At 41.9% G+C, this 16,778-nt stretch overlaps 1 protein-coding gene across 3 annotated transcripts in view; it reads left to right on the plus strand.

Annotated features, from left to right (window-relative positions):
• Positions 1 to 16,778, plus strand: part of ctbp2a (C-terminal binding protein 2a) — an 89,525-nt gene that overhangs the window by 21,637 nt on the left and 51,110 nt on the right. For 2 of the 3 annotated variants that reach the window (XM_050070444.1, XM_050070450.1), the window contains exon 2: positions 8,778 to 8,948. The exons of the other annotated variant lie outside the window; for it this stretch is intronic. In XM_050070444.1, the coding sequence (XP_049926401.1) occupies positions 8,891 to 8,948 (58 nt within the window). In that variant the 5' untranslated portion in view covers positions 8,778 to 8,890. The remainder of the gene's footprint in view (positions 1 to 8,777; positions 8,949 to 16,778) is intronic. 3 annotated transcript variants of the gene reach the window in all.

Genomic DNA, 16,778 nt, shown 5'->3' on the forward strand with positions numbered 1-16,778 from the left:
CAACCCACACTGGTTCAGCAGAGTGTTTTCTCTCACTGCTGGTGTAGAGACTGTTTGTTATTTTGCTGGTTACTTCCTGGATACCAAGAAAATTTCAACCACTCACTATCTCGAGGAATCTGCCTATTATCATCTCAATTTATTATCTTTTGGTCCATGGGTCTTTGACAGGGGGTCATCCAAATTATTGTTTGATAATTTTTTTGTCCTTTTCAAAAATTAAAACATGTCTGAAAATACAAATTGACATGAATCGAACATATAAGCAAAGATAAATCGGCCTATTGGCAGACAACAAACAGACAAACAACCCATTTAATGTATCCTTGTCCAATGAATCCATGACGTATAGATATATGAATCTGTCAATAATTAATAGCCTAGTATTGGATGCACCATTTGAAGATGTATCTACATGGCACTTTCGACCACCCTACACGTTATTGTTGGCCCACTTTGATATGCAACTATATGCAGAAGGGGGTCCGTGCTCCATCTTTCCTTCAGCTAATGGGTCCTTGGCCTGAAAAAGGTTGAAGACTCCTGCTTTAGTCCATTAAATGTCTAAATATCTTGTTTTGAACAACAGTACAAAGCTGTAAAATCCTCACATTGAAGAAGCTAGAAGCAATAATGAGTACTTGGAATTTGCACTTGAACACTGACTTAGAAAGTTAATTGGTTGCAAAAATAGTGCCAATAAAAGGTATTCTTTGCATGAACTTTCAGTTACTATGTGTAGACAGTATTGCCAGTAAGGGGGTGATCACACAGAAATGAGACGCTAGAGACGCGGACGCTGGAAGCGCTTATTCAATGTGCGCTAGCTACTGGCGTCTGACGCGTGTCTAAAAAGAAGCGTCTACAAAAACGCACGTCTAAAAAGACGCCGGAAAAATGCCCGTCTAAAAAGACGCTTGAACACCGGTCAGATGCGCAGTATCATAGGAAAATAGTGGTTTTACTGGCGTCGCGTTTCTAGCGTTTCATCTTGGTGTGATCGCTCCCTAACAGTGTAAGTGAAAGCCACTCCAAGATCCACTTTGTTGTGGAGCGAGTTTTGTCAGTTTGGTGTTTTGCCTCACCATATTTTTATTTTGGGGCAGCACGGTGGTGTGGTGGTTAACACTGTTGCCTCACAGCAAGAGGGTTCCTGGTTCGATCCCAGGAGGGAGCCCTTCTGTGCGGAGTTTGTGCGGTGTTCTCCCTGTGTCAGCGTGGGTTTTCTCCAGGTACTCCAGCTTCCTCCCACAGTCCAAAGACATGCAGGTTAACTGATGACTCTAAACTAAATGTGAGCATGAATAGTTGTCTGTCTCTATGTGTCAGCCCTGTGATAGTGTGTTGACCTGTCCAGGGTGTACCCTGCCTCTCTCCCAATGTCAGCTGGGATAGGCTCAAGTGATTGTTGAGAAGGGTTACTTTTGTATGAGTTTATACACAGTTTTATAAGAATGTCCTGTTTGGTGTGCCTTTAAGAATTAATCATTAGACTAACTGTTTCAGCTCTAGTCATCAGAAGTTGATTTGAGCAAATACGGAGTTTATAGAGGAGGAGATCATCTTTGATAAGACAGACTTACAGTCAATTTTCAATTTTTACTCTGAACAAAAGGACGTGCAGATATTTAAGTGGCACTGATGCAAAGGAAAACTCGTTAAATAAGCAAACACTGAGAACCTAAAGGTGTCCTATGTAGGATTTTGGTTACTGTAAACAAGCTCACAAGCCGAAGTGAAAGTAAAAGCCAACCCCAGATTCACACTTGTTGGGGTTTCACCTTGCTGTATTTGCCTTTTCTTTTGTCTCTTTGATGCCTGCTGCTTACGGTATGCCACGTGGTCACTACCTTTTAAGAAATCCCCGACCTCATCTGAGGGGAGTTGGGGTACATGCCCATGAACGTCCTGAGCACAGAAAATAAGAAAATACAGGCAGATGGCAGAGTCTCTGCAGGAAAATACACCACCACACGTCTAGTGGGTTATAGGTGATGATTGAGAAGGATTACTTCTTTATGAGTCGACATGTTTGCATAGTATATCTTTAAGAACTTCACTGGGATTTGCTGTGCAGGACAAACAAACAAATGAAAATGTAGTACACTACTCTAGATACACAGTATATGGTGTATATTATGGCACGCTGCAAGTTGCACTCACAGAGTCCAACAGTGCATGAAATGCATCAAAGTAGAAAGGCAAGATGTAATTACAAAACATTTGTGGATTGGCTGTGTTGCAGAAATGATGTGATGTGAATGTTAGATGTCTTTGTCATAAATCCTACTGTAGCTTGTAAAAGTCAGAATTTTATAACTTGTTATGATGTGTGTTGTTCTCAGCCCACAAAGTCAAAATCCTGGTGCATCAAACACAAGACAAAACTTCCTGTTATCAAGAATACTGTGAAGTTTGAAACATTCATCAGATCAGACGACAGTTACTTTGATCACGATGAGACTTGGTAACATTCACAGACTTGTCAGGGAACCTGTGAACACGACTACCCATCCACAAGTAACACAACATTGAGTGTGTGTGTGTTGAGCAAAGTGCCTGCCCCCTTGCTACAGCGAGCCAGACAATCCCTGGAGTTGTGTGTTTCTGTTGTTTGCATGTGTGTTTGAGTGTGTGACTTTCTCCTCTTTGTCTTCCTCTCCTCCAGCACTAAGCACGTATTTTCTCTCAGGTCAATCCCCTTATTGTTAAGTTACATAACAGCACTTAGTCAAGTAACAATCCAGCAGCGACGGCGCTAAGGGCTGCAGGATAACTGTACTTCCTCTCCGCCACTCCTCTGGCTGAGAGCTCTTCTCAAAGTTGCTGTTGACTTTTCAACCCGCTTAGTGGAGTCGACTTTTTTTCTTTTCTCTCTGGAAATGGAGTGGATCTCCTTCTTACATGAGTCAAAACTCTGGAATTAATTTATGGAAATGAAGTCATGTATACCACAGATTTGGGTTTTTGGTCAAATGTAGCTCTCAAACTGCTGAGCAGGCCGTTCTTCTGAGCCGGCGGGTTCTGCCATCTCTTCGGCTGAGACCACCAGTGAGAAGAGAAATGATGAAATGATTCCAGGCGTTGAAGGTCATAGATCTGATCCTGAGTTTGTTTATTGATATTTTCATTATGCTTCACCAGATAATCAATCGATACTAAACACGCAGACCTGAGTTTCATGTGGCCAACAAAATGTGCACACTTCATTACAGGGTGATAAGGTCAAAATCATTATGCTGATATTACCAACACTGTTATCCTAATTTGTCAAATCAAGTATCAGTTATCAAATTGATGTGCAGTGGAAGTAACTGTGTTTTATGCATTATTTCATATCATAAACAAAACTTCACGATAAATTATGATAATCTGGACTCCACTGTCATCACAATTCAGTTCCACTAAGTGTGCTTAAAAAGATAACTTGAAGCTGGATCGCGAAACTTTTGTCTCCTCCGTCTGGCAGTGAGAGTAATCACACAAACACTGTTTCTTTTTTATCTGGAGCATCCACTCCTTAAACTTTTCTTGGACGCTTCTTGGGATTTTCTCTGCTGGTCTTTCCTCTCTCGCTGCCCAATTTAGCTCTGGCTGGTTGATGTAAAGCGCATCAAGAAGTCGCCACAGACCAACCTGGTCTTACTCCCAACTCGTCAAATATCAAGGCATGGTCAGTGGCCCTCGCTGTAGGGTTGCAGCTGTATATCGGTTTGAAGGTAACCAGTGGTATGAAAATTCACTGTTATCAAACCGTGTGCATTTGTTTATCTGCGGTATTGAAATGAATGCAACCAGACAGAGAGTATTACCTTTATTTTTGTTATTTTCAAAAGGGAAACTTTTCACACAAAAAAAATTCACATTTTAATTCTACAGTACAGTAAAGCGTTTGATCAACCAAAGGAAAAAAAAACCTTATGTTGTCATTCCTTTGAGGGTCACTGTAACTGAAATAATAATGATTGTGTAAAACCTTATACTGTGATACCAGGATATTTGCTGTGACAGTTACCATACTGTGAAAACCTCATATTGTTGCAACCCTATCATGTCAGATACCGACACACAGGTGCACCCATTAGCAGCTGTATTAGACATGCCGGGCGGCGGCATTTTGTGACACTCTGAGCAACTGCTGTCGTATAAGAAGGTCTGCATAGGGCAGGCAGGAGGTGGATGGGTTAGACAAATTCCGGACTTTCACCTGGGAGACTGCTGTTTGTTTCTCGTGTGAAACCAAAGGCCAGTGGGTCCATGTCATTGGTCTGACAGCCCATTGGTCCGACATCCCATTAGTCCGACGGTCGGCTGTGCTGAACAGCTCCCGGCGGGCGTATTTCTACCTTGATGGTGCGCCGCAACCGGCTCTGGGTGAGCTGGGAAAGGCTTGAGGTGAAGCAGGCTCACAGCTTATGTGTTTGTCACTTTCTTTTTCATTTTAACCCACACCATGATCTTTTCCTGACCTTAACCAAGTGTTTTTTGTGCGTAAACATAACCAGACCTTAACCACAGGGCATCATGATGATTTCGGAACGGACTTCGGAACAATGGGTTTAATATGGTCGGAACAATGGGATGTCGGACCAATGGGCAGTTCCCAGGCCAATTGCATTATTTGACTTGGGGTGGCTGTGGCTCAGTGGTAGAGCGGGTCATCCATTTATCGGAAGATTTTCACCATGTGTGGTAGCCTTGGCCACCAGTGTGTGACTGTGTGTGTGAATAGGTGAATGTGACATGTAGTGTAAAAGCACTTTGAGTGGTTTGAAGAATAGAAAGGTGCTATATAAGTGCAGTCCATTTACCATTTAAATAATGATGTAGTGGCATACTAAGCTAGTGACATATGTCAGGTCACTACATTAGCTTAGTAACAGACATATTTATTTTAAGCCAAACCATGATGTTTTTTTTTGTAAACCTAACCACATACTGTCGTTGAATAAAGCTAAGGAAGTGAACCTAAAGCTGAAATGTTTTACCTATCGCCCAACTTCATTTTGAAAAGAGACTGTACGCATTTAACGAGTGGAAACTGTACATTTCCCGTGAAAACGGAAGATACAATTAAGAAAATATAATGCGTGTAATGAGTATAAATTGACATGCTGTCCCTGAGTATCCAACTCTGATGCTGGAGAGGCACCTAGAGCGTTATAGTTTGACGTGTAGGGCCACTGACCAAGCCTCACTATTTGATGAGTTGAGATTGAGAATGCTGCACAGACACCAAAAGTTTGCTATACTGCTAAATCCAGAGAGCTTTCCCTGGCGGCGACAGGCTTTATCAGCACTTTGTGAACTTGTTTGTCAAGGCCTTAAATGTAACAGACATTTATTTACATGTAAAAGTCTTACACTTCTGAATCATTGCCTTGACCTGCAGTATATCTAACTGAAGTCATTGCTTTACACTGAAATGAACTGAACAGATGAAGAGAGAGCTGATTTTGGATGCAGTTTCTACAAAAATTACTGTAAAAATCTAGTTTTACTGGATTGCACAGTGTTGTTTTGTGAAAGCATGATTTTATTCCCATCTTGAATATCTTATAACCACCATGTGTTATTGGACATTATGATTTTGAGTAGTTGTTTTGCAGGCACTTGTGCACTACAGCAGCCTATACATATATATATATATGTATATATATTTATATATATATATATATATATATATATCTCACTCTTAGTCCACTGAGGCAGCTGTCAGTGAAGTGAAGTCTATATCAGAAGACTTTATAATGATGAAATGGCCAGATGCACCCATGACCTGTAGTGTTGCCGCTCATGCAGCACAGAGTAGAAGATGCCCATGCATGTCTCCTCCAGTCTATTCATAGCCAAGGTGGTGTGACTCCCCCGCCTCTGACTGACTGTTTCCTGCCTTCCCTCTTGCTCAATTACTTCTCCTCTCCTCTCACATGTGGGTCTTCAGCTCTTTGGCAGGAAGGCTTACCTTGTGGAGGAGGGAAGCTGAAGCGGGGCTGACTGGTGAAGCGAGCCGAAATGTGTTTTTTGGTTGAAGAAAGCAGTCAGTGTCAGAGACAGATGGGAGCTCGCGGTGTGTTGAATGCAGGAGAAATTTAACAACTACACCTACAAACTTTTTAAATTCACTAAGCTGCGGAGCACCACCTCCTGCCCCAGCAGCTGGCCAAACAAAAATGCATCATCAGTTCATAATTCAGCCGCGTTGCTTAGCTTGCCCTCCAACCCGCCAAAACGCGACAGTTATATCTGCAGTTACAGTGCATCATATAAGTCAAGAAAGAGCTGTTCCCAAAGTGCAGCACTCTAGGATTGGGCCCAGAGGCGAATATGGAAATAAACAGAGGTAGGGTTATAAATGCAAAAGTGCTGAAAAAGATACAGTTAAATGTCGGAGGAGGATGGTGTCACACTGTACTCATCCTGTTAGATGATGTTTTTCTAGTGCTTTCCTCTCCCTCCCACCAACCCCCTTTTATGTCTTTATTCTGCTGATACAACCGCCTCCTGTCTGCTGACTAACTGACCCACATTCCTCTGTGTGACTCGCTGCCCTGAGAGTGTATGTGTGTGTGTGTGTGCGCGAGCTTACATTTCTGCTTGTCATCTTGTGTGTGTGTGTCTTTTTGTGCCTTCCTCTGTCTATCTCTGTCTGCCTGCCTTTTCCCCCACCGAGAGAAAAAAAAAAACTGTGCCGTGTCCCTCAGGCTTCAGCAGGAACCAATTAGAAGATTGCTCTTTAGAGGAGCATCAGTCACTGAACATAAATGATTGGTAAAACGCCTCATTTACTCACTCACTCTGTGTTTGTCTGCCTTGTCGCTGTGTGTTCCACTCAGTTTGGGGGCTCTGGTTGCAGAAGTGACATTTCTTCATTAAATTAGATGAATAGTGCTCGCCGAGATCAGGCTCCCTCTAGTGGAGAGTTGAGTCTCTGCAAGGCAGATGGCTGATTTCTTGCAGGGCAGTTTGGTGATGCTGCTAAGGCAAGGGTACTCAACTTGCTTTGCCTGGGGGCCACGAAATAACACAAGACCAGGGTCCACTCAATAGACAAACATTAATGATAATTGTCAGTATATATCATAAATTAATTGCCGCGTTTTAACCTTTTGACATTTGCTGTCCTGCACCAGCTCCACACAGGGGCGTTTCTAGGACATTTTGGGTTGTCGGGGTTTTGGGGAATCTTCCTCTGGCACTCTCTCTGATAAACAAGCTCTATTTTGATGCTTTTTATGCACTCTGTCACCTTATTTACATAGAAAGTGCACAAAAAAATCTCATTTTGTATCAATTTATTCTCATATTGAAATAGAAAATAGCCACTGGGCCACCCAGCACACTATTTGGCCCGCTGACTGATGAGTGTTTGAGACAAAATAACTGTGTCTTATTGCTGTCAGATGACAATTCTTTTTTTTTTTCTTGTGATGCACTTTCAGGAAACCAGGAAATCATGATTAGTATGTGTTAAGTGACTGACTGTTATCAAACTTTCTCATCTTCTTAATGAGCGTGACACTGAAAAGCATGTCTGTTAGAGACACAACTGGTCGAACTACTCTACCACATGATTAGAAACTGCTCTAAGATAAAAGTTACCCAACCCTGTAACCACTGACAGTTTATTTCTTTTTGCACTGTGCAGACTCTCTCTTGAAATCTGCACAATGTATGCCTCTTTTATACGATGTACCACTGTGCATAACTTGGCATAATTAAGTGTTGTCAAAAACATATCGGTTTATCAATCGGAAATATTTGAAACGGTACTAATTTTCTGCAGTATGGATACACTGGAACCAAGTGCACCTTCGAGCTCTCTCTTGTTGTTAATGTTTACAACAGTCATTTTGTTGTTCTCTGCTATTAATCCCCCAAATAGTAGTCATTGTCATGTTTTTGCCTTGTTATATTTATCTTTTAATTTTAAAATTTGATTTTTTTTACACCTTTATTGTCAATTTTTCCACATAATATCAAACATCAATATTTTCCAAAGTATTGCATCAAAGTTAGAAATTCCAGGATCGCGAAAATACTAGTAAAATGTGCCCTGTCCTGTTTGATGTATGTTGTTGTAAGTCATTGGCTGTATCCGAAATCACTCACTACTCAATATATAGTACTCTACATAGAACTCCCTACATAGTGAGCAAGGAGTGGTGAATAGAGTTGTACCGATACCAGTATCGGAAATGCCTCCGATACTGCCTAAAATGCGGTATCGGGTATCGGCAAGTACAGCCTATGACCAATCCGATATCACGTAATGCCTCACGTCATTACGCATACGCACGCTACAGGCAAACAAAATGGAAACGGAGCGGAGTTTAAAAAGCATTCTACTGTAGCCTTTAAAATGTCTTTTTTACCAAATTGTGAGGCTGCACTTTAACCTGTGTCTTGATCTGTGTCAACACTGGATAATAATAATAAAAAGGAAAAGGAGTTGAGACATACAACAATTCAGGGATCGGAATCGGTATCGGGAAGGAAAAAGTGGTATCGGTACATCTCTAGTGATGAATGAGTGAATCATTTCGGATGCAGCCAATGACCTACAACAACATCAGATGCAATACATCAAATGGCAACATGATACATGTTGTACACTACATAATAGTCCCTTGCGAAAGAATAATAAGTAGATAAATAACCTAAAATCTAAGAAATAAAAAGTTGCTATTTGCAGTGAATATATCCCACTGTCGCAATGGCTTTTAAGAATAACCTTAAAAGAGAATAATCTTAGTCCCTGCTTTCTTGGATTTCAGGTTTAAAACACCTGCTAGCTAACGTCTGGAGGATCGGAGCATTTGAGACTTTACGGAGGAGAGAGGTGGATACAAAAATCCAGAGAGGAGAGAACATCTGAGGCTGTGACGGGATGGCTCTGATCGACAAACATAAAGTGAAACGCCAGCGACTTGACAAGATCTGCGAGGGTGAGACTTTCACTCCCTTTTTTCTTTCTGCTTCTTTGCGTACATGTGAGTTTGAGATGCTGACCACACACTCGCAGGTCACTTGAAATTGATTTAGGTTGTGGGATGCTTGTGTCTTTGTGTGCGTACATGTAACTTTGAGTATTAGTTTCACAGGTTTATGTTGAAACTATAAAAAAAAAGATTCCCTCCACTGTTATATGGAAATGAAGTTTCCACCAGTATTTAAGCCTTTCAGGCTGCTGCTACAAATTCAGTGAAAAGCCAGCGGGATCGTTTGCATAAGTGTGTTTGTGTGTGTCAAAAGGGAGCTTTGGGACCCGACGAGGCTCCAAACTTCAGCTTCGAAGGCTGTCTAGGAGGAAAGAGTGTGTGTGTGTGTGTGTGTGTGTGTGTGTGTACGTTTGTGTGAGGGTGTAGAGGAGGTTGTGTTGATGGCTGAACGAGACTTGAGTTCGATGTTTCCAGATTGCTGGAGAGATGAAGAAGGGAGAGTTTGTACTAAAGTGAAGCACTCCTCAGAGCCCTGGGATTGATTATAGCGGGTAGTTGGATTGATTTGTGTGTGTGTGTGTGTGTGTGTGTGTGTATGTGTGTGAAAGACAAAGCAAAGAGATTTTCCTTTCGTTTTCCTTACTCGTTTTTTCACTTAACCACTGACAGGAGCCACTGAATGCCTGAATGTTTATTTAGTATATGTATGCACGTCCAAACTCATACTCACCCTTCGCCCATATGCCAGTAATGCCTATACTGTACTGGATAGTGCAAGATTATTCTTTTACATTCTCCTTTTTGTAGTGCGGATATAGCTGCTAGCCACTTTTCCACAAGCTTTTATAACTCTCAAACTCTCACTGAGGGTTTCTTTCAGCTTTCATGAAAAGTGAAACATGTTTCTGAAGGTTACTATCTGTACTTCAAGATAAATGAGAATCTACAACAGCATTTTGATTTTAATTAACTTAAACAAGGATTCATTTTGTTGTTTCACTGGTAACATACATAATTTCATTGTAGAGGAGTCAGTATGCTTTAAACGAAGTGCTTGTTGGATGGTCAAACCTCCTCCCTGACACCTTTCAAATGTTGGAATTGGAGGCGCTTTGTCCGACAACATTTGTAGCTTTTCAAAACTGACATTCTGACATTTACGCCCATTTCACAGCAATTCTGCAGGTGTGTTGGAAGAAAATAAGAACGGAAAGAGCTGTCTTCTTTTTAAAATTCTTCATACAACTACTTTTGTTAGATTTTGTGTAAACGCCTTCGAGTAGAGACGGCCTAAAAGTGTGCATCGTTCCCCAGTTTGAACGATTATCACATCTTGCCCTCCATGACTGCAGGCGTCTCACCGTGCCTTTAAGTGTAACCATTCAGGCTCTGCTGTGGTAAATGGTAAATGGACAAGCACTTTATAATTGGCCTCTTATTCACCTATACGCAGACACGCACTCGCACGCCAGTGTCTGCCTTGCAAGGCGCTGGCCTGCCCTTCGGGAGCAACTTGGGGTTTGACATGTGGACAGGAGGAGCCAGGGATCAAACCGCCAACCCTGTGATTGTTGGACGACTGCTCTACATCCTGAGCCACAACCGCCCCAGTTCATTGTATATAACTATAAACACTTTCGACTGCCTGTAGACATTGCCAGACAACAGTCGGTTCAAGCCTACTGTACAAGCACGACTCTTTTCCCCCTTGTCCATGATATCTACCCACGCTCTCTGCTAGCGTGATCTTTGCTGTCTCTGCTGTCTAAAAGATGTTTACACTGTTTGTTCCTCTCCGTCGATTCCAAAAGCACGTCACTCAACTGGCCTCAGTCTGTCAAACTAGTAACGTTTAGTCTGTGAATGTTTTTGGCTCATTGGAAATTGTGTTTGTTAAGCACCAGGGTGTCTATGGGTCCTTAAAGAGTCTTACAATTTCTTAAATTAGATGTTACAACAATAAGGCCTTAAATGTCATTAGTCTTTAATTTGAATTTGTGAGGTCTTAACTACTCACAACTACTTTTTGTGAAAATGAGTGAAGCCTTTCTATGTTACAGATCTTTAAAAAACTATAATACTGTAATTTTACTTCATACTTGCACTTACTCAGTGCAGCTCCCGTGTTCAGTGAGGTAAAATTACTGTTTTTATCAATGGAGTCTGGCTTTGAAGAGAACATGGAGAAATTTCACTTTCAGTTCAGTTTCCTGTCAGAAAGGGATGTCAGTTTGGGAAGTACTGAGCATATGACTGGTTAAATGACACTTGGATATACTGTAGAAGTTGTGTGATTGTTTCTAAAGTGATATTTTTCAATTCATCAAGAATTTTCTCCATTTTTGGATTCTTTGTTTGTCGGATGCATGTAAACAAAACAAAGTTTTCCTCATAGACTCAACGTGGGCGGGTAATGGATATACAAATGGTCATTTAGGGGGTGAAGTATTTCTTTAACATTCTCAATAGAGTGAGTTTCATGAGCAGGGCTATGTAGCATGTTTTCATAGCACTTTGCAATATGTCAAATGATTTTGAATTAGGTCTTTTTACTTATGTAAAAGAACACAGACATTCCGGTGGTACTTCAAGCGTAACCAGAGGATTTTCTTAGTAATACGTAGTTACTTCCAATTAAAACTCTGCAGAGTATCAAGTATCAAAATTCCTCTTTGTTCATGTCGAAGGAAAATCCCATTGAGATGGAGGAACACAATATAATGAAGCAGAAATGAAGCAGTGATGCTGTCTGTTTCCACCCTCAGAATGAGAGCCACATGTGGCATCTCAAACCTCTCCAAACCACCGACCCTGCTTGCTTGGAAACACTTTTTCCCTCTTTTTTTTAAATACAGGCAGAATTTCTGTGTTCCTCAGAGGAGGCAATATGTTAAACATCATATAACAATATTTTCTGATCGGCTCCATTTGTCCCACAGACATCTTCAGTGTGTCCATGTCTCCTCTGCTCATCAACAATGAAGTCATTCTATACCAAAGACGAGGGGGATTTTTTTTTTTTCCTGGTGCAGTTAGTCACCACAGCTGCTCTTAAAAATGTGTAGAGGAGGGTGATTCACATCGAGGAAGTTAAAAGATCAGAGGGTGGTGAATCACGCTGTTTTCACAGTAGCGTTAAATCTGCTCAACCATATAAAAAGGGTATTTCAAAACCAGAGGCATGGGGTGTTCTGCACCATAATGTCAAAGCCACCCACTATTATCTATAAACAGAGTGTTGGGACTGAAGCGTGAAATAGAAATCAAAGTTCGCATCGTGTGTGTATTGACAAAAACAAGAACGTTATGGAGTGATTGTGATTGCGTTGCCGTCGTGGGTTGCACTTGGCGAGACGGCGAGAGAAGCTTCCCTAATCTTCATTTATCTTCTGAGGATAAGTGTGTCAATCCAATACTTGTTTCACAGCGGAGTGCATTGATTACATCTTTACTCATTGTGATGAGTGGCTAACTGAGCGGCGCCTGTGGCCTAAATCGAATTCGAAATGGCTGATCAAGTGTGGCTGTTTACTCCCATCAAAAGTAGTCACGGTGCAGGAATGTAGATTTCACCGGAACGGTGGATGTTTTACCATTGAGGATATCTGATATGATTCACTGTCCTTTGCTTTCATGTTGGATTTTTGTGGTTTTCAAATTAGACACGCAAGGTCAAAACTAGAGCTGCAATTCCTGCCTATCTGTTATTTCTTCTATTAATCAGTTAATTGTTCAGTCTGGAAGCCCAAGGTGACATCCTGACATTTCCTGTCTCGTCCAACCAACAGTCAAAAACACAAAGATATTCATATTACAGTGCTAAAAAACAGAGAAAAGCAGCTTACGTGAGAAGCTGGACACAGAGAATGTTTGACTTTTTTGCTCGATGAATTACTTTTGACAGTTAATTGCTAATCAAGTCAGGATTTTCCCCAGGAAATTGTTTTAGTCGAGCTGGTAAACCACCCAGATCTGCACGCATCATGTCTTGTGATCAATTGGGTTGGTAGAAGACGACTTAAACAATAGCTTCTCTTATTAAACATGATGGCATTCGCTGTGGGAAAATGTCCCTCTGCTATTTTTCCCTAAAGGTTTTACTTTATATAAAAAACTTAGAGCTGAAACAATTAACCAGTCAACAGAGAATTAATCAGCAACTATTTGGTCAATCAATTAATTAGACAAGAATTTTTCAAGCAAAAATGTCAAATATTTGATGCTCTTCTTATACTATAGTTAAACTGATCTCAGCAAGAGGGTTCCTGGTTCGAATTCAGGGTGGGGGGGTTTGCCTATTCTCCTCGTGTCAGCGTGGGTTTTCTCTGGGTACTCCAGCTTCCTCCCACAGTCCAAAGATATGCAGGTTAAAGGAAATGGCCACTTTAGAATGAAAATACAGACAGTTCTTACTGACCCTCATGCCGACAAGAAGTCCAGTGTAGTTTTTTAATCCACAAAACTCGTTCGGGGTATCGGAGGATAACAGCTAGCCGAAATAACAGCTACACTTGAAGTACATGAAACCCACATTTTGGGTTTTCTCACCGTGGTCAGTTAGCCTGCCCTGCATGAGTGCTGTGTTTACATGGCAACTCGCGCGAGCCTCGAGAACTAGCACCGCCACTAGCCATCAGCTAGTCTCGCGCGAGTTGCCATGAGGGTCAGTAAATACTGTTTTTTTCATTCTAAAGTGGCCATTTCCTTTAATTGGTGACTCTAAATTGTCCGTAGGTGTGAATGTGAGTGTGATTGGTGATGGTTGTCTGTCTCTATGTGTCAGCCCTGTGATAGTCTTGCAACCTGTCCATTGGACTCTGGGTATGTAATGGGTATTTTACTCTATTTTATAACATTTCATAGGCAAAACGATGAATCTATAAGTCTAGAAATTAATTGGTGGATTAACAAAAAAATGAAATCATTAACTGCATCTAGAGGTCTTCATGGGTAGAAATGACGAAGCCGAACCCAAATGGACCCAAGAAATTTGTTCTGAGATCCCATTGGAGACAATTATTTTAAAAAAATATTTATACTCATCCTGTTTTTGCCTCAGATGTTTTTGCATGTCTTCTAAAAACATTTATCATGTTGGACACAACAGATTGTTTTCACCAATCTTGCTAGAGCTTGACTGAAAGTGGATTTTTAATGGCCGATATAATAACAATGGTTTGGAGTGATGTGAGCTGTCACATTTTAATTTTCCCCACTCGCTGTCCATCTTTCCTCTGCTCTGCTTCCAACTCACTGGTGCTGCTGCTTAATGTGTTTTACACCTTACTTGGGCTCTTGTAATCTGATCCTAAGTCAGCCTAGTCATGATGCAAGTTACACACCTGGTGCTTATGCATATTTCTCATCAGGGCTGATCACGGGTGTTCTAGGATCCACCTGGGTATTGCACAAAATGATAAACAGACCCAGGACGCGTGGTCAGAGAGTGGGACCAGACCTTGGGTGTCATTTATAACAATAGCGTACGAACAAAACGAGGCCGGTTTTATAAATGAGACCCCTGGACCTGATTGATCTTAATAATAAAGCATCGACCCATACCGTATGGGTCTGTCGTTGGGTCCAAGGGTCCGGGTAGACCTGTGTCAGTTGCAGCTTAATGAATGTGTATATTTTTTTATGATGTTAGCAGTAGTGACTCATTCTCACTAAAAACACTATAACAAACCAGTCACCAGTTCACCAATTATACAAATGACTAGACTTTATTTCTCTATCAAGCCTCACAGCATTGTTTAGTTTAGATATCAGCTTTCAAAACGTATATGGTACAACTGCTCCTTCTGTTGTGGGTTTGATGAAGTGCCAAGAAGAGTGTAACTGCAATAAGGGAACCGTGGCAAACATCTGTTGTGAGCATCAGTTCCCATACTCTCTCATTCCCCCCTTTTTCTCTCCCTCACTCTCTAACTCTCTCCCTCTCTGCGTCTCCTTCTGTCCGCTCCATCTGTGTACCCAGCATGCATTGGCTTGGGCAGCAGCGCAAGTCGTTGCCATTGCCGTTTAGCCAGAGCTAACTGACTGATCTGGGCAGAGATGGGATGTGAGCGGCGCTGCGACGTGAACTAGGTTGCGGTAACAGCATGTTCCTGAATGTTGATTTACAAGTTGTAAATCTGTGCTTGGACGCAAACACCACAAGGTGGGGTAGTGGAATTTGTCATGGCGAGTCCAAGTGTTTTACTTGGCAGTTCAATAAATATGTTAATCCTTGATAATGCATCTTGTTTTGTCATGTGTACAACAGGAGGAGATGTTTAAACAGTGAGTAGTAAATAATGCGGCCAATCGAGCTAAAATACCATAAAACTTTGCTCGTGAATTATTCATATTGTCACATTTAAGAGACCTGCCAGCTTTTTTATAACAAAAACACTTCATATTAAACAGAGAGCACGACAAGGGAGGCTGTGGAGGAAAAGGGAGGGGGTGTCCTGATGTCATCCACCCCTGCATGGGCGGGAGGGAGGGGGGGGGGGCTTCATATCCAGAGCTTTTCAGCACAGACTCAGGCCTCCGCTGCATCCACCTCTCTGCTTTCATCCCTCCCTCCCACTCGTCTCTCCACGCTCTGGCATCCAGCGCTGGTATGAAGTCATCGGAGCGGTCTCTGGGTCTGACCCCCCCTCGGGCTTGTTCCAGGCTCCACACCAAAACCCACGACCCCTTTATAGGCTTTGTGGAGAGGCAGGGAGGGGCATGGAGAGCTGGGGGGAAAGAAGCGGATAGAAAAATGGCAGAGTGTTGTTTTTGGAAGGAAATTCTTGTAATACTTTGCAGCACACCAGCATGTGTCATCATGTTATTATTTTCATTATAGTGTGACTGTCTCTTGTGCACACCTGAATTGAATTTTTGGGTACAGTTTTCCTTTTTCTTACGTTTCGGCCTGTGCCTGTGTTTGCGCTGGCATGTATCTTTGCGGTTGTTGAAAGTTGGAAATGAGTCCCTGGAAAAATCTAATTTCAAAAGCTATGGAACTAAGTATTTTAATGACCTGTGGCTTCTCCGGATCGGGCTGCAGATTGGATGAAAGATGGGTTGCAGAGGATGCGCCCGGAGGAGTTGGATTATGAGTAAAGGGATCTCTCCATAACATAGAGGAAACTCAGGAGAATTTGTTGGCTTTTGCTGCTGTGTTTATGTAGCGAATGTATACAAGCAAAATGGAAAATAAACTGTGTGTCAATTCAGCATGTTACACTAACCGAGTATGTGATTGTCATTTAGATAAGTACTAGCTTCATTGCCATCGACCTCCATTTTACAGTCCATTTAGTCCCTATGGAGATGCTTTCAGAGACAAATAATCCCACTGGAAACACATACAAAGCAGCCACGTACATAATGTCTGTTAAGTGTGCATTACAATTCATCTGACAGCATTATTCTCTGTAGCCGTACTGGCATTGTAATCCCATTTCCAGTTAGTGCCTCCTGCCCCACGCTCATGCATAAGTCAATGTGTGTTTAACATTCAAATCATGCCTTGAGTACGTGACGTGTCACACTGTGGGAGACAGTTGTTTTTATTTCTGTTGCAGAGCAGCATTCACTTTGAGTTAGCGTGTGATTTTTATTCATGTATGCACGTCAGAGCGAGGCCAAGGCTTTAGCCGCGCATTGCGTGTGTGAATGAAAAGGGACGTTAACGAAGCACCGCGGCCACTGCTGTCTCTGCTGCACGTCAGGAGACAGGCAGAGCAGGGTCAAAGGCTGAGTGGGGATCTGGGATCATGCAAGCCGAATCTGTGTGTGTGTGTGTGTGTGTGTGTGTGTGTGTGTGTGTGTTTGTGTGTGTGTTTGAGTGAGTGA

The sequence above is a fragment of the Epinephelus moara genome, chromosome 19 (assembly GCF_006386435.1).
Source record: "Epinephelus moara isolate mb chromosome 19, YSFRI_EMoa_1.0, whole genome shotgun sequence".
Classification (NCBI taxonomy): Eukaryota; Metazoa; Chordata; class Actinopteri; order Perciformes; family Serranidae; genus Epinephelus; species Epinephelus moara.